We start from the raw sequence: 27086 nt of genomic DNA, 5'->3' as shown, positions 1-27086 counted from the left end.
TTTTCTTTCTTCCCTGAATGCAGGTGTGTTGCATGAGAAGTGTAATGAATGGATCTGTTTCTTCTAGAGCAATGACTCCCTTTAGCACCACATATGGACAGATGACTTACCTATGTGAATTGATTTGTTGATTTGCTCTCTGTTTCTCTCCCTGCAATATTAATGCATCAGTTAAAGCTATCCTGCGTGCATGCTTTTAATTGAACAGGCACACCAATTGGTGACGAGTACGAACCTGAAAGTCAACGAATATCAGCAATAGCACTGACAGTTATGGGATGGCAGAATTCGGGGGAAGAGACAGTGAGAGGAAAGGGTTTTAACAGTACAGAGAAGTTGGTCATGGATCCTGAGGGTCGCATGAGTAACTGCATAGTACACAGTGAAAGATGCATAACCAGCAGAATTAAAGTGAAAATAATGTGACAATGGCCTTAGTCGGGAAAGTGATAGTGCTAGTGAGGACTGGAAATTGTATATCGAGAGGGTTGAACTGTTTTGTAAGGCGAATGACATGGATGAGGAAAAGAAAGCCACCATGCTTCTTAGCTTAACACAACTTAGTAACTTCTGAAAAACCATCAAGCAAGATGTCCAAAATTATTTACAACTTTCAAAAATCACTTGAGCCCTAAAGCTCTGGTAATAGCTGAGAGATTTAGATTTTACAAAAAGAATTAGTCCAAGGATAAAAGTATTGCTAAATACATGGCAGAGCTGCACAAACTTTCCCAATACTGTGACTTTAGAGATGGACTTTCTGATGCATTAAGGGACAGGCTTGTATGTGACATGCATAGTCAAACACTCAAGAGAGACTACTGTCAGAATGAGACCTAAACTTAGAATGGACATTGACCGCTACAATATCATTAGCGATTGCAGAAAAGGATGTAGTAGAACTACAGGAAAAAGAGTTTAGAATGTGAAACACACAAAATATCTCTGAATGATGTAAAAAGCCAAAAATGTTATCGATGTGGCAAATCCTCTCATGATGCAAATGACTGTTGGTTCAAAGAAAGAGATTGCAGGAAGTGTCACAGACAAGGTCACATAGGGATGGTGTGCAAATCAGACAAAAAACGCAACCAAAGAGAAAACCACACACAGTGAAAACACAAAACCAAACAATTATGCATGAAGTGACTCAATGTGAAACTGAATTAGACAACACAGAGTATGACAGGCTAGCTGTCATGTCTAGAACTATATAGCTTTACTGAAGCAGATCATAAAATCATATGGATCACGATAGATGTGTCTCGTGTTAAACTGGAAATGGAACTGAAAACAGGGTCAGCTTTGTCTATAATTTCAGAGGCTGACTGTAACAGACTGTTTTCTAAGATACCATTAGAAAACAACTCATTGATGCTAAAGACCTACACAAGTGAAAAAGTATCTCCCAAAGGTAAACTGAAAGTGAATGTGACATATGGAGGCCAAACTCAGTAGTTAGAGCTTTTTGTGTTGAAAAGTGAGAGCCAGCACTTTTGGGAAGTGAATGGTTGAGAACAATCCAACTGGACTGGCACTCAATCAAGGCTCGCAATGTGTCATCAACAGGTGACTGCAGCCCAAATGGTAGCACTAACCAGACACTGTAACAGCTGCTTAATGCTAACGTGAGGTGTTTGAGAAAGGGATTGGTAAACTCAAAGGCATGAAGGCCAGAGCCGTTCGAATATGCCAGGACTTCAAAGTGAGCATCAACCCTGTGCTGCGTACTGTGTGGTATCCCCTGCCACAAATAGAAGACATATTTGCATCTTTGGCAGCCAGATGGAGAGGTTTTCAAAGACTGACTTGTCACAAGCCTATCCGTGAATGGAGATTGAGAAGTCAAGCAGGAAATCCCTCACAATCAACACTCACAAAGGACTGTTCCAATAGAATCATCTCATCTTTGGCGTCACATCAGCTCCATCAATTTGGCAAACAGCAATGGCCCAGGTGCTCCAAGATATCCCAAGAACACAATGTTACCTTGATGACATCATTGTGATTGACAAGAATGATGAAGAGCACCTCCAGAACTTGGCAAAGTGATTACCAGACTAAGTGAATGTGGTCTACTTGCAAAGAGAGAAAAACATGAGTATTTCAAGAATGAAATCTCATATTGTAGGCACGTCATTGACAAGCATGGTTTAATAAGTCACAAGAGAAGATTGAAGCTGTGCTACCAGCGCCCAAGCTGGAAAATGTATCATAACTCAGGTTATATTTGGGCCTTGTAAACTACTACCACCTGTTTCTCCCAAACATTGCTACAGGGCTGCGCCCATTGATTCTGATTCTGACAAGGGGACTAATAACATCAGATGAACTGCTCACCCATTATGACCCATCTCTGCCCATCAGACTGGCGTGTGATGAGTCCCGTTAGGGCATTGGAGCCATTTTATCATACATTATGAAAGATGGCTCTGACTGCCCTGTTGCATTTGCTTCAAGATCACTGATGAGCGCAGAACGCAACTATGTACAGATCAACCAAGAGGCACTTAGTCTAGTGTGGGGAATAAAGAAATTCTACCGCTACCTCTATGGACAAAAGTTTACTCTAGTGACAGACCATCAGCCACTTGTGTCCATTATTAGTCCCAGGAAGGAAATCCTAGTGATGACTGCTACCCGGTTACAACATTGAGCACTTTTTCTAGGAGCCCACTCTTATGACAGAGTTCAGGGGTACCAAACAATACAGCATTGCTGATGGCTTGACACATCTTCCACTGTTGGCAACTGAAGAAGAAAAGTCTTCATACTGTGACCCAGCATTGGTGGTCCAGTTGCCAGTAACAAATTCTGAAATACAAAGAGGAATGACCTGATATTGTCAAAAGTTTACAATATCACCATGGATTGATGGCCAGCTCAGGGTAATCCTGTGTTTTCAGAGTTCTTGGTGAGACGAGACTAACTGTCTGTATGTCAAAGACCCCTGATGTGTGGTTCCATCTAAACTGCACACCAGAGTGTTTGAGAATCTGCATGAAGGAGACCTTGGTACAGTCAAGATCAAGAGTCTTGCCCGGAGCTACATGTGGTGGCTGGGAATAGATAAACCAATTGAAGATTTGGCCAAAAGATCCATTTGCAGAGGGAAGGTATGATGGTGTTGAATGCTGAGCTGTAGTCAATAAATAGCAGCAGTGTTGCTATTATCCAGGTGATCAAAGGCCAGGTGGAGAGCCATTGAGATTGCATCTGCTGTCGATGTATGTGACAGTAGGCAAATCGCAGTGGGTCCAGGTCCTTGCTTAAGATTCTAGCCATGAGCAACCTCTCAAAGCACTTTATCACAGTAGATGTGAGTGCCACTGAACGATAGACATTGAGGTAGCTCATCCTGCTCTTCTTGGGCACTGGTAATTGTCACCCTTTTGAAGCAGGTGGAAACCTCTAACTGCAGCATTGATAGATTGAAGATGTCCTTGAACACTTCCGCCAACTGGTTGACATAGGTTTTCAGAGCCCCACCAGCTACACCATCAGGGCCTGAAGCCTTTCGAGGGTTCATTCCCTTGAAAGTTGTTCTGATGTCAGCCTTCAAGACAGAGATCACAGGGTCACCAGATGCTGCAGGGATTTGCACAGGTGTACTTTGATTCTCCCTTTCAAAGTATGCACAAAGGTGTTGAACTCATCTGGGATTGAAGATCACAACCATTAGGGTGTTTGATTTTGCTTTGTAAGAAATAATGGCCTGCAAACCCTGTCAAAGCTGGCATTACTTTTTATTGAGATACAGCGTGGAGTATGCCCTGCTAGTCCTTCAAGTCACGCCACCCAGCATCACAGATTTAACCCTGGCCTAATCATGGACAATTTACAATGACCAATTAACCTACCAACCTTTGGACTGTGGGAGGAAACCGGAGCACCCAGAGGAAACCCTTGCAGTCACGGGGAGAACGTACAAAGTCCTTACAGGCAGCGGCGGATTCCAACACAATTGGAATAATTTTGTTGCCCTTAAAAAAGCATTCTGTAGGTTGTACCTAGACGACTTGTATATTTCTGAATCATTGGTCTTGAATGAAATGGATCTAGTCCTCAGCAGAATACGAAGTTCCTGGTTCATCCACAGCTTTTGGTTTAGATATGTTGGGTACATTCTCAGATGCATGCATTCATCTACACAGGTCTTAATGAAGCTGGTGTCAACTGTGGTGTATCCATTCAGACTCAATGAATCCCTGAATATTGTCCAGCCCTGTAAGCAGTCCTTTGCCTTCCTTGATCATACCTTCTTGGTCCATACCAATGAGGGCAGTGTCACCTCCAAGGAGTTAGCAAAGCTTTGACAAGGTCCTGACAGATCAAAAGGTAAAATCAATTGGGGTTCAGAGAAGAATAGCAAATCAGGTCCTAAACCAATTCAGTGGCAGAAAGCAAAGGGTAATGGTTGACACTATGTAGCTGGAAGACTGTTAAAGATATTCCACAAGCTCAATCCTTTGATTTTTTGTAATATGTACTAATAGTCCAGACTTAAATTTAGGAGACACAGTAAGAAGATTGCATATAAACCAAATATTCACCATGTAGGTTTCAAGATAAAAGCATTGGACTGCAAGAGGATATAGCTTGTCCAGTCATTTGAGCAGATAAATGGCAAAAGGAACACAAGGTGTGAGAAAAAGCATTTGGGAGGTGCGGCATGACAAGAAATGGGAGGATGTTGAATGGTATGGAGAAACAAATTAAAAACACATGATAAAATATGGAAGGACATTATTTTTCAATGGATGCTACATTTTTTAAAATACTGTTCAGAGGAAGATTTTCTTAGCACATTCGGTTGTTTTCGGGTGTGTTTAAACTAAGTAGTGGGGGGGAGGAGAGGAAATATAAGGATGGAATTAAAGGGAAAGAGAGAATAAGGAAAGTTAAGAAAGACAACAGAACTAACTGGGCAGAAAGCTCAGGAAAAGAGCGGAGAGTATGGCCAAGTGCAATAGGAATCGATGTGAAACGTGAGGGGAGTAATGGATTAAAAGTATTATATATGAATGTACGAAGTGTAAGAAATAAAGTGGATGAGCTTGAGGCTCAGTTGGAAATTGGCAAGTATGATGTTGTAGGAATAACAGAGACATGGCTGCAAGAGGACCAGGGCTGGGAAATGAATATTCAAGGGTATGCGTCCTATCGAAAGGACAGACTGATGGGCAGAGGGGGTGGGATGGCTCTGTTGGTGAGGAATGAAATTCAGTCCCTTGCAAGGGGCGACATAGAATCAGGAGATGTAGAGTCAGTATGGATAGAACTGAGAAATTGTAAGGGCAAAAAGACCCTAATGGGAGTTATCTACAGGCCCCCAAACAGTAGCCTGGATATAGGGTGCAAGTGAAAAGAGTTAAAATTAGCATGTCGCAAAGGTAATGCTACGGTTGTTATGGGGGATTTTAACATGCAGGTAGACTGGGAAAATCAGGTTGGTCCTGGACCCCAAGAAAGGGAATTTGTGGAGTGCCTCCGAGATGGATTCTTAGAGCAGCTTGTACTGGAACCTACCATGGAGAAGGCAATTCTGGATTTAGTGTTGTGTAATGAACCGGATTTGATAAGGGAACTCGAGATAAAGGAGCCATTAGGAGGTAGTGACCATAATATAAGTTTTAATGTACGTTTGTACAATTTGAGAAGGAGAAGGGAAAATCGGAAGTGTCAGTATTACAGTTGAACAAAGGGGACTATGGAGCCATGAGGGAGTACCTGGCCAGAGTTGACTGGAAAGATACCCTAGCAGGGATGACAGTGGAACAACAATGGCAGGTATTTCTGGGAATAATACAGAAGGTGCAGGATCAGTTCATTCCAAAGAGGAAGAAAGATTCTAAGAGGAGTAAGGAGCGATCGTGGCTGACAAGGGAAGTCAAGGACAGTATAAAAATAAAAGAGAAGAAGTATAACATAGCAAAGATGAACGGGAAGCCAGAGGATTGGGAAATTTTAAAAGAGCAACAGAGGATAACTAAAAAGGCAATGTAGGGAGAAAAGATGAGATACGAAGGCAAGCTAGCCAAGAATATAAAAGAGGATAGTAAAAGCTTCTTTAGGTATGTGAAGAGGAAAAAATTAGTTAAGACCAAAGTTGGGCCCTTGAAGACAGAAATGGGTGAATTTATTATGGGGAACAAGGAAATGGCAGACGAGTTGAAAAGTTACTTTGGATCTGTCTTCACTAGGGAAGACACAAACAATCTCCCAGATGTAATAGTGCCCGGAGGACCTAGGGTAAAGGAGGAACTGAAGGAGATTCACATTAGGCAGAAAATGGTGTTGGATAGACTGATGGGACTGAAGGCTGATAAATCCCCAGGGCCTGATGGTCTGCACCCCAGGGTACTTAAGGAGGTGGCTCTAGAAATCGTGGACGCATTGTTAATTATTTTCCAATGTTCTATAGATTCAAGATCAGTTCCTGAGGACTGGAGGGTAGCTAATGTTATCCCACTTTTTAAGAAAGGAGGGAGAGAGAAAACAGGGAATTATAGACCAGTTAGCCTGACATCAATGGTGGGGAAAGTGCTGGAGTCAATTATAAAGGATGAAATAGCGGCACATTTGGATAGCAGTAGCAGGATCTGTTCGAGTCAGCATGGATTTACGAAGGGGAAATCATGCTTGACTAATCTTCTGGAATTTTTTTGAGGGTGTAGCTATGAAAATGGATAAGGAAGAGCCAGTGGATGTAGTGTACCTGGACTTTCAGAAAGCCTTTGATAAGGTCCCACATAGGAGATTAGTGGGCAAAATTAGAGCACATGGTATTGGGGGTAGGGTACTGACATGGATAGAAAATTGGATGGCAGACAGGAAACAAAGAGTAGGGATTAATGGGTCCCTTTCAGAATGGCAGGCGGTGACTAGTGGGGTACCACAAGGCTCGGTGCTGGGACCGCAGCTATTTACAATATACATTAATGATTTAAATGAAGGGATTCAAAGTAACATTAACAAATTTACAGATGACACAAAGCTGGGTGGCAGTGTGAAATGTGAGGAGGATGTTATGAGAATGGAAGATGACTTGGATAGTTGGGTGAGTGGGCAGATGAATGGCAGATGCAGTTTAATGTGGATAAATGTGAGGTTATCCACTTTGGTGGTAAGAACTGGAAGGCAGATTACTATTTGAATGGTGTCAAGTTAGGAAAAGGGGAAGTACAACGAGATCTAGGTGTCCTTGTTCATCAGTCACTGGAAGTAAGCATGCAGGTACAACAGGCAGTGAAGAAAGCTAATGGCATGTTGGCCTTCATAACAAGGGGAGTTGAGTATAGTAGCAAAGAGATCCTTCTGCAGTTGTACAGGGCCCTGGTGAGACCACATCTGGAGTATTGTGTACAGTTTTGATCTCCAAATTTGAGGAAGGACATTCTTGCTATTGAGGGAGTGCAGCGGAGGTTCATGAGGTTAATTCCCGGGATGGCGGGACTGTCATATGTTGAAAGATTGGAGCGACTGGGCTTGTATACACTGGAATTTAGAAGGAGGATAAGAGGGGATCTGATTAAAACATATAAGATTATTGAGGGATTGGACACGCTAGAGGTAGGAAACACGTTTCTGATTTTGGGGGAGTCCGGAACCAGAGGCCACAATTTGAGAATAAGGTGTAGGCCATTTAGAACAGAATTGAGGAAAAACTTTTTCACCCAGAGAGTTGTGGATCTGTGGAATGCTGTGCCTCAGAAGGTAGTGGAGGCCAATTCTCTAGATGCTTTCAAGAAAGAGTTAGATAGAGCTCTTAATGATAGCGGAGTCAAGGGATATAGGGAAAAGGCAGGAACGGGGTACTGATTATGGATGATCAGCCATGATCACAGTGAATGGTGGTGCTGGCTCAAAGGGCCAAATGGCCTACTCCTGCACTTATTATCTATTGTCTATTGTCTATTTTCCATTTTCCATGCAGGAAGACTGAAGAAGTAAAACTGATGTTGGAGTAATGGGAAAACCTTTTTTCATGTAAATTTATTTTTATGCATCTTCATGTTTGCATTGAAATGTTAACTGATTAAAATGGGAGTTTATTTTGTGTAAGTTATAGTGAGTTACAAAATCAAAGTTCACTTTGTTCTCACTAAATATTAGTTAGCAGCTAGAACTGTAGCTCATTTTTCTTTTCTCTCTCTGAGGTCAAACACAGATGACATCAGTGAATTTTCTGTAGACCAGAAACAAAATCTGGGAACTACACAGATTTTATGGCGTAATTTCTGGGTGTTTGGGCCCATTTAATCACTGAAACTGTAAGATACTAAACCATTCACTGGGGGAAACTGATCAGATTGAAAGAAACAATTGATGACAGAGTTTGCATGTAATTTAGATAGTCTAATAAGTAATACTTTACCAAGAGTGACTTGCAAATTAAATACACGGCAAAACAATCGCTAGAGGAACTCAGTTGGTCAAGTAGCAGCTGTGGAGTGAAGGGGAATTGTCGTTTGAGGTTGAGACCGTACATCAGGACTCGATTTTTCCCTTAATTCTATCTTGTGATGAGATCCAATCACAAACACGAGAAAATCTGCAGATGCTGGAAATCCAAGCAACACACACAAAATGCTGGAGGAACTCAGCAGGCCAGGCAGTACCTGTGGAAAAGCGTACAGTTGACATTTCGGGCCGAGACCCTTCAGCCATCCCCATGCATCGGGGCTCCATTTTCCCCGAGTTCTATCTCACCCATGCATCAGGATTCATTTTTCTGCCTTCCACACGGACAAGTCCCTCTCTGACTTCCTGGTCTGCTCTTCCTTGTGCATCCTCTTCTCCCTGACGCGTCCTGTTTCAGGGTCTCAACCTGATATACTGGCAGTCCTTATTCCCTTCTCCCCACTCCCAGCCCCACAGATACTATTCAACCCTCTGAGTTCCTTCAGCAGTTGGTGTTTTGCCACAGATTCCAGAAACCGTATTCTCTTGTGTATCAATGACAAAGTTTTGCCAATTTTTCAGTTGTTTTTAAAAATACTCTAAACACAGTTCAGTCAGAATTTAACATTCAAAATTGAGCTAATTTGATTGATTAAAAGATGTCCAGGTTAATGGTTACAGCTACAATCGCATTGTTGATTATAGCAGGTGTATTAATTCACCTCATGTTTTCTTTTGTATGGTTGTCTGCACTGTTGTATCACGTAGCTTTATTTTGTACTGCTAGGTGGCACAGATGGTTTGACATCACAGGGCTTTCTGATGGCTTCTTGTGGTCAGGACAACAAAATAATTTTTTGGATGCTATCATATGCAGGTATCTTAAATAAAATATTTTAAGTGCTCAAACAATCTTTTTTATGTGTGAAAACACAGAAAGCTAATATTTTAATCCTTATTTCAAAGGCATGAAATATAAAAGTGTGAAAGTTTTATTTCAGTTGTACAAGGCACTGATAAGACCACATCTAGAGTTCTTTTTGTCTCCTTACTTAAGATATTATTTCATTGGAGATGTTCCCAGAGGGTTCTATAGGATGAGCCAGGATGTAATGGATGGTCTTGCAATGAAAGATTAAACAGACTGAGAACAGTACTAATTAAAGTTTAAAAGAATGAAAGGCCATCTTATTGAAAAAAACAAGATTCCTTTTGTCCTTTATGGGGTAAAAGGTGAGAGAAAGTTTTCTCCCTCATTTCAGAATAAAGAAGCACCCATTTAAGCTGAGATTAGGAAGAACAACTTCTGTCAGCAGGTTGCAAATCTGGAATAGAAACATAGCACAATACAGACCCTTCACCCCACAAAGCTGTGCCAAACATGTCCTTACCTGAGAAATTACCCAGGGTTACCCATAGCCCTAATTTTCTGAGCTCTATATACCTGTCCAGGAATCTCTTAAAAGACCCTATCGTATCCGACTCCATCACTGTCGCAGGCAGCCCATTCCACGCATTTACCACTCTCTGCGTAATAAACTTACCCCTGATATCTCCTCTGTACCTACTTCCAAGCACTTTAAAACTGTGCCCTCTCATGCTAGCCATTTCAGCCCTGGGAAAAAGCCTCTGACTATCCACACGACCAATGCCTCTCATCATCTTTTACACCTCTATCAGGTCACTTCTCATCCTCTGTCGCTCTAAGGAAAAAAGGCTGAGTTCACTGAACCTTTTCTCATAAGGCGTGCTCCCCAATCCAGGCAACATCCTTGTAAATCTCCTCTGCACCCTTTCTATGGTTTCCACATCCTTCCTATAGTGAGGTGACCAGAACTGAGCACAGTACTCCAAGTCGGGTCTGACCAGGGTCCTATATAGCTGCAACATTACCTCTCAGCTCCTAAACTCAGTCCTACGATTGATGAAGGCCAATGCACCGTATGTTTTCTTAACCACAGAGTCAACCTGCACAGCAGCCTTGAGTGTCCTATGGACTCGGACCCTAAGGTCCCTCTGATCCTTCACACTGCTAAGAGTCTTACCATTAATACTATATTCTGTCATCATATTTGGCCTAACAAAATGAACCACCTCACACTTATGTCATGTGTTGTAATGGCAGAGTTCTTGGGTTATATTTAGGACAGAGATAGATTTCTAAACATCAAAGAAATCGAAGGTTATGGGGAAAGGCAGAAAAGTAGACTCTAAAAATGTCAGATCAGCCACAATCCTGTTTGAATGACAGTGTGAGCTTTAGGGTTTCAGTGGTCTTTTCCTGTTTCATTTTACTTTATTTTTCAGTCCTTCCCCTCCTGCTCATGAGAACCCTTCAAAACACCAACAGTAGGGCCAGTCAATATTAGCTAGCAAGCATGCAATGATAAACAGCCCCATTGATAAATTAGAGTATTCCTTGTTCATTAAACCACAGCCATTCCACAATCATGTTGGTGCAATATCTTTGTGCAAGTTTGTAGGTGGTTTTTGCTGTTGTTATTATTCTTAGGATAGATAAGGTAATGAGTTCACCTAGAACTTAAAGGGACAAAATCCTTTTATGGTGACGTGCATGATCATGATACATGCCGTATGAAATTACAGAATCTAGGGCAGTTAAAATATGATTCACAAATATATGGTTCATTCTGTTCAATCTCTTCTTTTGATGTACCTTTTTACTAACTTACTAGTTATTTCACCTGCCCAGGGATTTCTCTTATATTTCTCTTCTGCTTCTGGACTCTACCATCGAGGAAATTAACAGATGTAATTACAATGATGTAATTATCACATTAATCTAGCCTTGTTTAGAAGATGAGAAATTAAATATATGATTCCTATTTATTAATCCTGAAGTATTTCAGAAGAATATGTACAATTTGTACAATTCAAATCAAAGCTCATATTTTCTGAGGTTTAATTTATCAACTTAGCTTACACTTTATTGCTCTTCGGTATTGTTAATTTGTATAGAATGTTAATACTGTTTTGCTAAGAATTGGGAGTATGATCAAAAACTGAATCTTGCAACAATTGAAAGAATAACAATGTTAGAAAATTATTATATGCCTTTAGTGGCCACCAGTTGTCATGTATCATAACACATCTAACACATCTTTACAAAATGAAAGCATTCAGGTCAGGAACAAAAATCATTCCACTTCTCGTATGTGAGACTTTGAGGCCTCCTTCATTACACAACAGATAAAACAAGAATGAGTTAACCAGAGGAGTCTAGAATGCAATACACTGCTGATTTTTAGATGAAGGTGGTTGGAAGAAGACCCATATGAAGCATTAAGTACTTCTGAGCTGTAACTTAAATATAACAATATTGTCCTTTGCTTCCCTTTTACCCTTTGATCATCCTTCTGTGTATATTTTTTCAGAAGTAATGTTGGAGCAATAAATAATTACTGATGCAAAATAAGTGACAAGATATTCATGGTCTGAACCTTCATGTTATCTTACGTTAATAGGTTGTGAACTTAAAATGAAATACTCATTAAACCATCATACGGCTCCTGTTCTTTCATGTTGTTTTTCACCTGATGGGCATTTATTGGTATCTGGGTGAGTAGGATGTATGCATTCTTTCCATTTGTGGAGTTCTGTTTAGCTTGAATATGTTTATTAAGAATAACAGAGGCGGTTTAAATTGCTAGAAGTTGCTAAGACTAATATCAGTTTAGAGCATAACGTCCCTGTCAATTTTTCAGTAAGATGCAGTTGTAATTTTTGGCTGTGTTTATTTAAACTGAGTCTTTACACTTAAGTTGGTAATGTCACATTGAGATTTCATTGAGAACATCCATTCCATGCTCTTTCAGCTCTGAAGTTCCTCATTGTCATAACCAAATATCACAGAAGATTATAAGCATCTGTACCTTGTAGCTTACAAAGGCTGATTCAATCGATAATTGTATTTGCTGAATTCTTTAGCTTTTGGATTACCCAACCTCAGTTTTGCAGGAATTCTTAAAAAAAAACTCATAGATATGCAGTGTCAGAATGACTTAGTGATTGCAGAGCCTCAGCTGCTAGCTCTTGTGTGTATAGGGTGGGGCTGTGAAGAACTCTCTGAGATTGCAATTTTAAGAATTGAAACTAAACTCCATAATGCATTATAGTAGAGGAGAAGCATTGGTGTTAAGGTCATATGGTAACATCAGAAATTAGTTCAAAGATTCTTTTAAAAAACAGAATAAAGCAGGCACGACAGAGCACTTTGGGAGCCTTACTCAGGTTCAGGTTTGTTGCTGTCATAGGCACAGGGTCTGGATGCCGTGAAAATGATCTTTAGGTAGCAGCAACACAGTACATTACAAGATGAGGACAAATATATACTTAAATTGACATAAGCTATACATAATTTATCCAAGTGCAAAATTAAAAAATCAACATAACATTAGTGCAAGATTGAGAGAGAGACAAAATAAATGTATTCCTAGGTCTTTTGGATCCATTAAGAACCCGATGGCAGTAGGGAAAATGGTGTTAAATCTTGCTGTGTGGGTCTTCAGGCGCCTGTGCCTTCTGCTTGATTGCAGCTTCAAGAACAGGACATGGTTCAGATAATGGGGGTCCCTGATGATGGATGCTGCCTTCCCGAGACATCATCTCTTGTAGATGTCTTCAGTGGTGGGAAGAGCTGTAGCTTTTTGCATTCCTATGCAGTTGAATTTAAACACCAAGCCATGATTCAACCAGTCAGAATGCTTTCCACTTTTTATCTGTAGAAATTTGGCAAATTTACAAAACTGGCTTGGCTATAGATGATGGATGGTAATGAAGGTTTTTTTTTCTTCCTGTCTTTTTGTGATCAGTGGTGTTCTGCAGGAATCCGTGTTAGTATCTCTGTTGTTGTGTTACAGATGATTTGTATAGAAAAATTGGTGGGCTGATTAGGGAATTTGTATAGATAGTGAGTTAGGTTGCAAGATGTAGATACAGGATAGAGATCAGATTGAAACACAGGCAAAGTAGACCCTTTAGGCTGATTTTTACTTCTGCGTAAAGGATGAGCCATTGTGAGCATTTATACTTGTGCGTTGGTGTGTCTGCGTCATTCTGCAATTCACCGCCAAAACGCCAGTTGGTGGTGGGGTTTCTATGCCACTGTGTTGAGTTCCTTCGTGTTGAAACTCAACACGAAGGAACTGAAACTTCAAACAATGGCGACTGAAACTGAAGGAGGGTGAATTTTCAGTGCTTGTCCAGCCACTGAGAGACGTGGACAAGGAAATGCATTTCAAATATTTTCGGATGTCGACAGGTAGATTTGACGATTTGGTTCATCATCTCCAACCATTTATTTTGCATCAGTGTATGCACAGTATATTCAGAGACTGGCAATCACCATTCAAGTTTTAGCTTCAGGTGGGAGTCAACAGGCTGTAGCAGCTAGCTTCAAACTGGCATCAAGCATAGAGTCCTCCATAATTTCAGAGGTCTGTAAAGCTTTACGGAAAGCATTGCAGCCAGGTTTCCTTCCCTGCCCTTCAGTTGCCCAATGGGAAGCTATTGCAGCGTAGCAGGAATTGCGATGCTACCAAGCGGACCAATCACAGTTGTTGCAGTCTGCGTCAACGCGACACGTAGTTACATTTTTGAGGAGGTGCGCGTCAGGCTATGGCATAGGGTACGCGGCTACACCGTACTTACGGCGTAGATTTGACGGAGAAGTATAAATTGGCCTTTAGGAGCACTGATATACAGAGGGGATTTTGGGGTGCAACTTTGTAGCTCCCAGAAAGTGGGGAAAAAAAATTGGATAGGGTGGTAAAGAAAATGTGAAGCATACTTTCCTTCATTGGTTAGAACATTAAATATAAAAATTGTCGGTCAGATTGCATCTGTATAAATCTTCAGTGAGAACACTATTGTGTGTAGTTTTGGTCGACGCAATACAGGAAGGGTGTGCAGAGTTCGGAATTGGAATATTATTGTCACATTTACTGAGGTATCATAAAGAGCTTGTCTTGCATACTGTTCGTACAGATCAAATCATTAGGTAGACAACAATATCCAATAACATAGGTAGATTGTGAAGTTAAGAATACATCTTATTGTACTAGGGAACCATTCAGTAGTCTTCTAACAGTGGGACTGAAGCTGTTCTTGAGCCTTTTGGTACATGCTTTCAGTCTTTTGTATCTTCTGCCCAATGAAGAAAAGATGTGAAAAAGAAAAGACCAGGGTGGGTGGGGTGGGGTCTTTGATGATGCTGACTACTTTACTGAGACACCAATATATATGGAGTCTGTGGGCCAAGGGTGGGGTGGGGGAGGGGGAGGGGTGGTAGGAGGCTGGTTTCTGTGATGTGCGGAGCTGTATCCACAACACTGCAGTTTCTTACCATGCTGTGATGCAGCCAGATTAGAAGCTTTCTATTGGGCATCAATAAAAATTGTTAAGGGTCGACAAGGACTTAAGTTTTTTTTAGCCTCCTGAGGAAACAGAGGAGTTGGTGAGCTGTCTTGGCCATGATGTCTATATTGTTAGACCTGGACAGCCTTTTGATGATGTTCACTCCCACGAACTTGAAAATTTCAACCCTCTCAACTTCAACACCACTGATGAGGGCAGGAGTATGTGCACTGCCCCCTTCCTAAAGTCAATGGCCAGGCTTTTTTGCTGATACTGAGGGGAAGATTGTGGTCATGTCATCATATTACTGAGGTCTCCATATCCTCCCTGTACTCCAACTCGTTATTTGAGATACAGCCGACTATGGGAATTTGAATGGATAGTGTAGACAGTTAGAGCAGAATTTCATCACACAGTCATGAGTGTACAGTGAGTGGAATAGGGGCCTGACTACACAACCTTGTGGAGCACCAGTATGTCATCATATTACAAAGGTCTCCATATCCTCCCTGTACTCCAACTCATCATTATTTGAGATACAGCCAACTATGGGAATTTGAATGGATAGTGTAGATGGTTAGAGCAGAATTTCATCACACAGTCATGAGTGGAATAGGGGCTTGACTACACAACCTTGTGGAGCACCAGTGGTTAGCGAGCCATGGCAAGGCTGTGGCTGGCTATCTTTACTGATTGCAGTCTATTGGTCAGGAAGTAGAGGATCAGAAGATGTTCACCAGGATGTTGCTTCAATTTGAGGACATTAGTTATACAGAGAGTTTGGACAAACTTGGATTGTTTTGCCTGGAGGCGGAGAGATGACCTGAACCCAGGGTGAAAATGCCAAATACAAGAGGGTGTAAGTTTAATGTGAAAGGGGGAAGATTTAAAGGAAATGTGTGAGACAACTCTTTTTACAGTGCTAGGTGCCTGGGCTACGCTGCTAGGGAAAGTGGTAGAAACAAATACAATAGCAATGCTGAGAAAGTATTTAGAGAGGTGTGGACAAGCATGGAATGGAAGTATATAGACAATGTGCTGGGCTAATGGGATTTCTTTAAATCGGCACTTGGTAGGCACAGACAACGTGGGTCAAAGTCTGATTCACCCTTCCATATGAATCAACAGAAACATCATGAATATAATTAATCAAAGTTGAACACCAACCTGCGCCAGTCCTGTAATTCAGTTCCTTTGGAATAATATCCTCTTCTACTTGCGACAATCCTAATCACTCATCATTTAATTCTCTTTTTAAGTAAACACAAAGAAGTGAATCCAGAACTGGAAGAACATGTAATTGAAGTTGGAGAGTGTTATCCAGGACTAGATGGGGAAGGTTTCAATCTAGAAGATGTAAATTCAGAAGGTGTCACCTGAGTAAATAATACAGGAATATGGGCTGGTGTGAAGTAAATGGTAAAATAAATATGAAATTATTAAACCTTTGCAATGGAAAAAACTATCTGAGAATCAGTTTTTAAGATAGAACATTACAGGCAGAAGGGATGCAATGTTTTTATTTGTCCCATCAGCAGAAGTATGTCATTGTTCTATATGGGAACAGGAAGCACTTGTAGGTTGTATATTGGTTGTAGAAAATTGCATATGGGTAAGTGTGGCAAAACTGATTATTTTTAAATTTTAATGGGGGTGGGAAAATAGTGCAGGTGAAGGTGAGTAGGAGATGGAATGGTAGAGTCATTAATTCAACCAACACACACAAAATGCTAGGGGAACTTAGCAGGCCAGGCAGCATCTATGAAAAAGAGTACAGTTGATGTTTTGAGACCCAGGGTCTCAGCCCAAAACGTCGACTGTACTCTCTTCCATAGCTGCTACCTGACCTGTTGAGTTTCTTCAGCAGTTTGTGTGTGTTGCTTGGATTTCCAGCATCTGCAGATTTTCTCTTGTTTGTGATTAGATCATTAATTCAATCTTTTTGTGGAAATTTTTTCCAAATAAATTTTGTGATTTTTAAATATCTTAAATAAAGATGCGTAGTCATTGAATTGTTATGGCTATTTGGCCCATTTGAATCTTTACCGGTCCCTATGATTGCAATACATTAAATTCCATTACCTTTCTTCTATCCCAAAGCATTGGAAATCATCTTCTCCCAAGTATCCATGTTATATCATTTTGAAAGACCTGATTGCTTCCAATATTCTTAAAGACTGAGAGTTCTAGATCACAACTTCCCCATTCTGTTTAAATTTTAAATTTCACATCCATTTTGAGTGTTTCATGAAGACTTTAAGTGTGTGCCTTGTCCTTGAACAGCTTCCCTCTATTTACGGTCAGTTACAATGCTGCTATATCAGAGATCTCTGAACTCTTTGATTGGAAGAACGGTCCAATTTTCTCCACTTTAACCTTGTAACTCAAATTTTTATCCTTGGGATCATTTGTTAAGTCCTTTCTGTAGAACTCTCTTAATATCTTTCTAAAATTAGGTGTCCTGAATTGGATGCAGTACTCAGTTGTTGCCTAATCAATGTTTTATACAGGTTCAAAATAAGTAAAGGCATCCGTTAGTCTTGCGAGACCATGGATCAAGGTTGTATGGAAGACCAGCAGTTGCCTATGCTGCAAGTCTCCCCTCTCCACGACACCAATGTTGTCCAAGGACCCATACAGCTTGGCACCAGTGTCGTCGCAGATCAATGTGTGATTAGGTGCCTTGCTTAGGGACACAACACGATGCCTTGGCTGGGGCTTGAACTCACGACCTTCAGGTCGCTAGTCCAATGCCTTATCCACTTGGCCACATGCCCACACAGGTTCAAAATAACTGCCAGGAATTTTATTCCTCTAATAAAAATTCTTCAATCCCTTGTTGTAAACCAATATCTGAACATTCCCTGTCATTTACAAGAACTTACACCATTGCAAATCTAGCCTGCCCCATCCACCCCACACCAGTACAATGTTGAGAACTGTGCCATTTGCCCTATGTTGACTCACATTATTCTTTCTGCCAAAGTGCATCACTTCACAGAGTCATGATGGAAAAGGTATCACTAAAATATTGTAGTGTGGCCCTTTTGTGTTACTGTTAACATCCATGTGAGAATGCAATTCACATTGACCCATCTCATTTCCAATTTCCTTTTAAGTGTTTTGTTTTCATACGTTTCATATCCTGAATGTTGACATTGTTCTTGTGTCATTCACTAATACTGAAAACAGTCGCAAAGCTTCAATTGATAACTTCTGCTGTATACTGCCGAGCCAGTGCATGCTACAAATAAAAAAGTAACCAGGATTTCATCTGTGTAACAATACAAGCTATGAAATAAATATACCTAGTGAAACTGATGTTGCTGTAGCACAACAAGAATTGGTGCAATGTATTTTTTTGAAATTTTTGAAGTTCCAGCTTTTAATTTTTTTTTCTTTCAAGGTCTGTTGACAAGTCTATTATAATTTGGGATTCGGTAAGTATGTACTAAAATCAGCTTTCGCTAATTGAAAATGTCACATTAATGTATTCAGAAGTATCTGAAATGCTGATATAAAACATCTTTTTATATTTCCAGCATTAGCAGTTATTTTGGTATGAATAGTAGAAAATGTTGGCAATACCAGCATCTTATTTTTCAAAATTACAGAGTATGTTCAGGTTTTATTTTAATAAGAGATTCTACTTTATTCTATTCATATCCTCAACTGTATTTTTGTAGCCCATAGTAGTAGCAAATTCATAAGAAAACCAATGAGGAATTTTTAATACTGTTTACATAACATTTTTCAGTGCAATGTGTTTTAGTACTTGCTACTCGATTTTTACATAAATCCATGCTTTAAGAACATTATGATTTTACAGTGTTGGTAAGTGATTAAGTAGATGTAAGATGTATTGTTTTTAAAAAAAGATCACTCATCTACTTTCTGCAGATTACCGGAGTCCCTCTTCACACACTGACACAACATAAAAGGTATGTTGAACAATTTTCTCTCTTGGTTTTGTTCAGAAATGGGACAGCAGCCTCGAAGAAATTGAGACTCTTCACTTAGTAATTCTCATGCTTACTTTCTTTTAATGTAATTTGTTATATGGATGGGGCTGAGATTCCTCCCCAACCGATTAAAAGGGTTATGCTGTCCATTTATTATTAATTGAGTGTTAGAATTATATGGAGGAAAAAAATTCTGCCCCTGCCCTAACTTCCATCTATGACAAGATGAAGGGTATGTTGTACATGGGCCTTCTTGATGTTATCCACTCCAAAACAAAGATACTGAATTTGAGAAATGGTTCACCATAAACTAATCTGCAAATTTACAAAGCATTGATTCTGGAGAAGCCAAATTGATACCTTGGGGAAGAAGGTAATTGATGTATTTTTAGGTATAAATTACAGCTGGCCAGATTGACGGGAAAAAAAATCAATGCCCTGAGCTGTGTATATTTCAATGCAAGAAGCAACGTAGGAAAGGCAGATGAGCTCAGGGCATGGATCAACACCTGGAATGATGATATTGTAGCCATTAGTGAGACTTGGTTGCAGGACTGGCACCATATAGTGCCAGGGTTCTGTTGTTTCAGATGTGACAGAGTGGGAGGGATTGAAGGAGGAGGGTTGGCGTTATTAGTCAGGGAAAATGTCAGTGCTCAGTTAGGACAGACTGGGGAGCTCATCTAGTGAGGCTTTATGGGTGGAATTGAACAATAAAGGTATGACCATTGTACGTGGCCTCTCAGCGGTGTCAACAGAGCTCTACCAAGAGGGATTTCTCGCAGGTTGGCAGTGGTTATTTAAAAAGGGAGCATCGAGAGTGTTTTTCCATTGTGTGTGGCCTATCAGCATCAACAGAGCTGTACGAACTAAATAAAAACACAGAAGGGATAAGCGGAGCAGCTATTGTTGGGAGTAGACCAGTGGCGAGAGTAGAGGCAAGAGTAGAAGTGACAGCTCAAACTGGGCTTTGGCTGGGAAGAGGCATCGGCTCTGTGTAAAGCGTCTGTTAAGGTTTCCTTTTTTTGGATTTTTTTTTCATCTCTTACTGTACCACTTAAATGGCTGTGGTATGCTCTTCGTGCCGGATGTTGGAGAACTGGGAGATCTAGAGTCTTCCGGGGAACTACATCTACGTATAGTGCATCCGGCTGCAGTTCCTTGAAGACAGTGTTAGGGATCTGGAGCAGCAACTGGATGACCTTCGGCTTGTACAGGAGAATGAGGATATAATTGATCAAAGTTACAGAGAAGTAGTCATCCAGAAGTTGCAGGGGGTGAGTAGCTGGGTGACTGTCAGGAGAAATGGAAATACGCAGTTAGAGCAGAGCACCCCTGTGGCCAATCCCCTCAAAAACAAGTATACCGCTTTGGTTATTTTTGTGGGGGATGACCTCCGGGAAAAATGCCAAGGCGACTGGGTTACAGGCACCGAGCAGGGGTCTGTGGTGCAGAAGGAAAAGAGAGAGAAGAAGGGAGCAGTAGTGATAGGGGACTCAGTAGTGAGGGGAACAGACAGGAGATTATGCGGACATGAACGGGACACCCGGGTGGTATGTTGCCTCCCAGGTGCCAGGGTCAGGGATGTCTCAGATCACATCCACAACATTTTGGTACCAATGACATAGGAAGGAAAAACAATGAGGTCCTGAAAAGAGAATTTAGAGAGCTAGGTAGAAAGCTGAGAAGCAGGACCTCCTGGGTAGTGATTTCTGGATTACTGCCTGTGCCACTCGCCAGTGAGGGAAGAAACAGGATGATTTGGCAGATAAGTGCATGACTGAGAAGTTAGTGTCGGGGGCAGGGCTTTAGGTTCTTACTTAATTGGGATCTCCTCTGGGGGAGGTATGACCTGTTCAAAAGTGACAGGTTGCACCTGAACCCAGGGGGGACCAATATTCTGGCAGGCAGATTTGTTAGAGCTGCTGGGGAGGTTTAAACTAACTTAGCAGGGGGGTGGGAACCAGAGTGAATGGACTCAAGAAAGGACAGAGGGTGAAAAAGTAAAGATAGCGTGCAGTCAGATTGTCAGGAAGGGCAGGCAGGTGATGGGACTTAGTTGCACCCAACAAACTGAGTATCAAATCATTAGGAATGCAGAGTCAGAAAGGACAGCAAATGCGGTACACAAGGCGTTGTATCTAAATGCGCATAGTATAAGAAATAAGGTGATTGATCTTGTTGCACTATTACAGATTGCCAGGTATGATGTTGTGGCCATCACTGAATTGTGGCTAAAGGATGATTGTAGTTGGGAACTGAATGTCCAAGGTTCCATTTAAATCAGGAATAGGAAGGTAGGCAGAGGGGGTGGTGTGGCTATACTGTTAAAGAATGGTACCAAATCAGTAGAAAGATGTGACATAAGATCAGAAGATGTTGAATTCTTGTGGGTTAAGAAACTGGAAGGGTAAAAGGAAGTAATGGCAGTTATACAGGCTTCCCAACAGTGGCTGGGAGGTGTTCTGTAGATTGCAACAGGAAATAGAAAAGGGAAGTCAAAAGGGCAATGTTATGGTGGTCATGGGAGATTTTAACATGCAGATAGGTCATTTGGGAAAATCAGGTTGGTAATGGATCTCAAGAGAGTGAGTTTGTTGAATGCCTAAGAGATAGCTTTTTAGAGCAGTTTGTCGTTGAGCCTACTAGGGGATCAGCTATACTGGATTGGGTGTTATGTAATGAACCGGAGGCGATTCGGGAGCTTAAGGTAAAAGAACCCTTAGGAACCAGTGATCACAATATGATTGTGTTCAACTTGAAATTTGGTAGGGAGAAAGTAACGTCTGGAGAAGCAGTATTTCAGTGGAGTGAGGGAAATTACAACGGTATGAGAGAGGAGTAAATTGGAAGAAGCTGCTGGCAGGGATGTCAGCAGAGCAGCAATGGCTACTTTTCTGGGAAAAATGAGGAAGGTGCAGGACATGTGTATTCCAAAAGTGAAGAAATACTCAAATGGTAAAATAGTACAACCTTGGCTGACAAGGGAAGTCAAAGCTATTGTAAAAGCAAAAGAAAGGGCATACAACAAAGCAAAAATTAGTGGGAAGATAGAGGAATGGGAAGCTTTTTAAAAACTACAGAGAGCAACTACAAAATCATTAGAAGGAAAAAGATGAATTATGAAAGCAAGCTAGCAAATAATATCAAAGTGGATAGTAAAGTTTTTTTCAAGTATGTTAAGAATAGAGAAATGAGAGTGGATATAGGACTGCTAGAAAATGATACAGGAGAAATAATAACAGGGGACAAGGAGATGGCTGGATGAACTAAGTGAGTATTTTTGCATCAGTCTTCACTGTGGAAGACACTAGCAGAATGCCTGATGTTGTAGTGTGTGAAGGAAGAGAAGTGGGTGCAGTTACTGTTGCAAGAGAGAAGGTGCTCAAAAAGCTGAAAGGCATGGTGCCAGAGGGCTGGAAATTTTGCAAATGTTACTCCACTCTTTAAGGAGGAAGGGAGGCAGCAGAAAGTAAATTATAGACCAGTTAGCCTGACCTCAGTGATTGGAAAGATGTTGGAGTCAACTGCTAAGGATGAGGTGATGGAGACACAGGACAAGATAGTTCAAAGTCAGCATGGTTTCCTTCAGGGAAAATCCTGCCTGACAAAACTGTTGGAATTCTTTGAGGAGATTACAAGTAGGATAGATAAAGAGGATGTGGTGGATGTTGTACATTTGGACTTTCAGAAGGCCTTTGACAAGGTGCCACACATGAGGCTGCTTACCAAGTTAAGAGCCCATGGTGTTACAGGAAAGTTACCAAAATGGTTAGAGCATTGGCTGATTGGTAGGAGGCAGCAAGTGGGAATAAAAGGATCCTTGTTTGGTTAGCTGCTAGTAACTAGTGGTATTCTGCAGGGGTCGGTGTTGGGACGGCTTCTTTTTATGCTGTATATAAATGATGGAATAGATGGCTTTGTTGCCAAGTTTGCAGATGATATGAAGATTGGTGGAGGGGCAGGTATTGTTGAGGAAACAGGATGCAGAAGGACTTAGACAGATTAAGAGAATGGGCAAGAAAGTGGCAAATGAAATTCAATGTTGAAAAATGCACGGTCATGCACTTAGGTAGTAGAAAGAAATGTACAGACTATTTTCTAAGTGGGGAGAAAATCCAGCAATTGGAGATGCAAGGGACTTGGGAGTCCTTGTGCAGAACACCCTGAAGGTTAACTTACAGGTTAAGTTGGTGATGAGGAAGGCAAATGCCATGTTAGCATTCATTTCAAGATGTCTAGAATACAAGAGCAAAGATGTGATGCCGAGGCTTTATAAGGCACTGGTGAGGCCTCACCTTGAGTACTGTTAACAGTCTTGGGCCCCTCATCTTAGAAAAGATGTGTTGGCATTGGAGAGGGTCCAGAGGAGGTTCACAAAAATGATTCTAGGAATGAAAAGGTTATCATACGAGGAACGTTTGATGGCTCTGGGTCTGTACTCACTGGAATTCAGAAGGATGAGGGGGGTATCTCATTGAAACCTTTCGAATGTTTAAAGACCTAGACAGAGTAGATGTGGAAACGATGTTTCCCATGGTGGGAGAGTTCAGGACAAGAGGGCATAGCCTCAGGATAGAGGGACGCCCTTTCAAAACAGAGATGCGGAGAAATTTCTTTAGCCAAAGGGCGGTGAATTGTGGAACTTGTTGCCACGTGCAGCTGTGGAGGCCAGGTCGTTGGGTGTATTTAAGGCAGAGATTGATAGGTTCTTGATTGGACATGGCATCAAAGGTTACAGGGAATAGGCTGGGATTAGGGTTGAAGAGGAGATAGAAAAACAGTATCAGCTGTGGTTGAATGGTGGAGCAGACTCGATGGGCGAGATGGCCAAATTCTGCTCCTATGTCTTATAGTCTTATGTTAATGCGGTTATATTATAGACCACCCAACAGCCTGAGGGATATAGAGGAACGAGTTTGTAGAGCGATTGCAAACTGTTACAAGAAATGTAAGGTTGTTATAGTAGGTCATTTTAACTTTCCAAATATTGACTGGGTCACCTATACTGTGGTAAAGACTAGATAGGATGGAGTTTGCCAAATGTGTCCAGGAAGGTTTCCTTAATCGGTACATAGAAGTTCCAATGAGACAGCATGCAACACTTGAGCTGCTATTAGGGAATGAGACAGGGCAGGTGACAGAAGTTTGTGTTTGGGGAACACTTTGCATCTGTGACCACAATGTCATTAGTTTCAAAGTAAATATGGGAAAAGATAGGTGTGGTCCGTGGTTTGAGATTCTAAATTTGAAAAAGGTTAATTTTGAAGGTATAAGAAAGGACTTGGCAAGTGTGGAATGGGACAGGCTGTTTTCTGGCAAAGGTGTCCTTGGTAAGTAGGCGGCCTTCAAAAGTGAAATTTAGACAGTATGTTCCTGTCTGAATGTAAGGTAAAGATAACAAGCATAGGGCACTTTGGTTTTCAAGAGATATTGAGGCCCTGGTTAAGAAAAAAGAAAGCTCATGCAAGGAACAAATGGGGTACTTACAAAAATCAGGAGGGCTAAAAGAAAGCATGAGGTTGCTCTAGCAGACAAGGTGAAGGAGAATCTTATCTTAAGGGATTTTACAGATAAGTTAAGAGCAAAGGGATTGTAAGAGACAAAATTGGTCCTCTGGAAGATCAGAAAGGTAATCCATGCATGGAACAAAAAGAGATGGGGGAGGTTTTATATGCATTTTTTTTTCCACCTGTATTTACTCAGGAGATGGACAGAGTCTATAGAAGTGAGGCAAAGCAGCATCAAATTCATGGACCCTGTACAGATTATAGAGGAGGGTGAGGTGTTAGGTGTCCAGGCAAACTGGGGTGGATAAATCCCCGGGACCTGACTATGTGTTCCCTCAGACCTTGAGGGAGGCAAGTGCAGAAATTGCAGGAACCTTGCATTTTAAATTATATTTAAGCCATCCTTAGCAACAGATGAGGTACTGGAGGATGGGAAGATAAGGAATGTTGTTCTGCTGTTTAAGGCTCCAGAAATAAACCAGGAAGTAATATACCAGTGAGCCTGAAGTCAGTAGGGGTAAAGTTATTGGAAGGTATTCTAAGAGGCCAGATATATCAGTATTTGGATAGAGACAGACTGATTAGAAATAACATGGCTTCATGCATAGTAGGTTGTGTCTAACCAATCTTATAGTTTTTCGAGGAAGTTGCCAGAAAGGTTGCTGAAGGCAAGCCAATTGACAATGTCCCACATGGGAGGATAGTCAAGAAGGTTCGATCGCTCAGCATTCAAGGTGAAGTGATAAATTTTTGGAAGAAGCCAGGGAGTAGAATAGTGGGTTGCCTCTGACTGGAGGCCTATGACTAGTGGAATGCCCCAAGGATTGGTGCTCGGTCCATTGTTGTTTGTCATCTATACTAATGATCTGGATAATAATGTGATGGACTGGACAGCGAGGAAGACTATCAGAGCTTGCTGTGGACCAGCTGGAAAATGGCAGATGGAATTTAATGCAGACAAGTACGAGGTCTCGCAGTTCAGTAGGACCAACCAGGGTAGGTCTTACACAGTGAACACTGAGGAATGTGGTAGAGCAAAGGGATCAGGGAATACAAATCCATAATTTATTAAAAGTAGATAGGGCCATAAGGAAAGCTTTTAGCACATTAGCCATCATGAATCAAAGTATTAAGTACAGGAGATGGGATGTTATGTTAAAGATGTATAAGATGTTGAAGACTGATTCAGAGGTTAGTGAGTGTGCAACAAGCTGCCAGTGCAAGTTCAATTTCAAAAGTTAAGAAAAGTTTGGATAGGTACATGGATGGTAGGGGTATGGAGGGCTATGGTCCTGGTGCAGGTCATGGAATCAGCAGTTTAAATGGTTCAGGATGGACTAGGTGGGCCAGAGGGCCTCTTTCTGTGCTGTACTTTTTTCTGACTCTATGCATATTAATTCATTTTATTAAAATAATGACTTAACTTCCAAGATCTTAAGGAAAGAAGTTTATTTAACTTTAGTGGTACTCAGCTCAGCTGAATGCTTAAAAATTATTTTAATTAAATTTGCTATCAAGTTGACTTCATAAAGCTGAAATTTATAGCTATGCCTGATAACTCTCTCAGGTACGTGACAGCTTGTGCATTTGCACGTGATCTTCCCTTGATTGCTACTGGTTCTATGGACAAAACAGTGAATGTTTGGAGAATTGGATTAAAAAATTCATCTGGTAAGCACTTAACTTCAAGAACTCAATTTTACATAGATGTCAAGCACTTACTACTTGGATCATTTGCAAGTTGTACCAAAAGAGAACATCATTGTTACAGAATTATTAAATCTGAGCAGAGGAGTTAAGGTTTGAAATGATTGTCTTAAATATTCTTTTTTGAAGACGATCATTCATCAACGAAAATCAGACATTCCGTTCAGCACTGGTCAGAAGATGACGTCTGTTCTTGGCTGTCAGCAGAGGAACTACACGAATTAGTGGTTGTTTTCAAGTCTAACAATATTGATGGCCAGGAACTGCTGAATCTTACAGAAAAAAACCTTGTGTCTGATTTAAATATAGGTAAGAATTTAAAAGAGCAATACTTTAAAACATTCTCTGAATTTCAGTGTTCCTAATTAATTCAGCGTGAAAACATATTCAATAAATTTATTGATAATTAGGTTAATTTGAATATTTTTTAAAGACTGCTCAAGGGGTATAAATAATACCTTAGCATAACCTGAATCTGTTAGTAGTGGGTGACCAAAAAAAAAGCTTGTGATTGAAGAGCAGTGGAAATGAAGATGGTCAAAGTTGGACTCCAGCTGGGAAGATTAATGTATAATGTTTTTATGTAGATGTTTAGAAAATGGCATTAAATCTAAATGTAATTATACAATCACCCCACAAAAAAATCTTACTTTGAACATTTTGCTGCAATTCTGTATTTTGCAGAATCGCTTGGACTGCGTAATAAAACAATGCGGAAAATCGAAGAACTAAAATCAAAGATGGAATCTTCTTGTGTTGGTATACCAGATGAATTTCTCTGTCCAATATCTAGAGAGGTTATGACTGATCCAGTGATTGCTGCAGGTACATAAATTAGCATAACTAAATATTTGGGGTGGGGGAGGAGGAGGAAGGGAGGGGAGGAGGTGAGGGAGAGAGCAGGAGTAAATGGAGGGGAAAGGAGTAGGGAGGAGAGGTAGGAAAGGGGAGTGATACGAGTCGGGGAGGGGCAGGAAGGAATGGAGGCAGGGAAGGTGCAGGGACATGAGTGAGCAAAGGCAGAGGATGAAAGGGGCTGAGAGGTGGAATGAGTGAGGGAAGAGGGGAAGTGGAGGGAAGGGCAGCAAAAGAGAGGTAGCATGCATGAGAGGTGGAGGGCGAGAAGGGA

The 27086-nt window shown here is 41.0% G+C and overlaps 1 protein-coding gene across 1 annotated transcript in view; it reads left to right on the top strand.

Moving 5' to 3' along the window:
• wdsub1 (WD repeat, sterile alpha motif and U-box domain containing 1) overlaps positions 1-27086 on the top strand; it is a 41125-nt gene that overhangs the window by 13292 nt on the left and 747 nt on the right. Inside the window, exons 4-10 of the mRNA XM_072261991.1 lie at positions 9191-9280; positions 11889-11982; positions 18185-18218; positions 18679-18719; positions 25818-25921; positions 26087-26266; positions 26642-26782. Of these exons, the coding sequence (XP_072118092.1) occupies positions 9191-9280; positions 11889-11982; positions 18185-18218; positions 18679-18719; positions 25818-25921; positions 26087-26266; positions 26642-26782 (684 nt within the window). The remainder of the gene's footprint in view (positions 1-9190; positions 9281-11888; positions 11983-18184; positions 18219-18678; positions 18720-25817; positions 25922-26086; positions 26267-26641; positions 26783-27086) is intronic.

Source organism: Mobula birostris, chromosome 6, assembly GCF_030028105.1.
Source record: "Mobula birostris isolate sMobBir1 chromosome 6, sMobBir1.hap1, whole genome shotgun sequence".
Taxonomy (NCBI): domain Eukaryota; kingdom Metazoa; phylum Chordata; class Chondrichthyes; order Myliobatiformes; family Myliobatidae; genus Mobula; species Mobula birostris.
The sequence above is the reverse complement of the archived record's forward strand: the minus strand, read 5'-3'. Positions and strand labels throughout refer to the sequence as shown.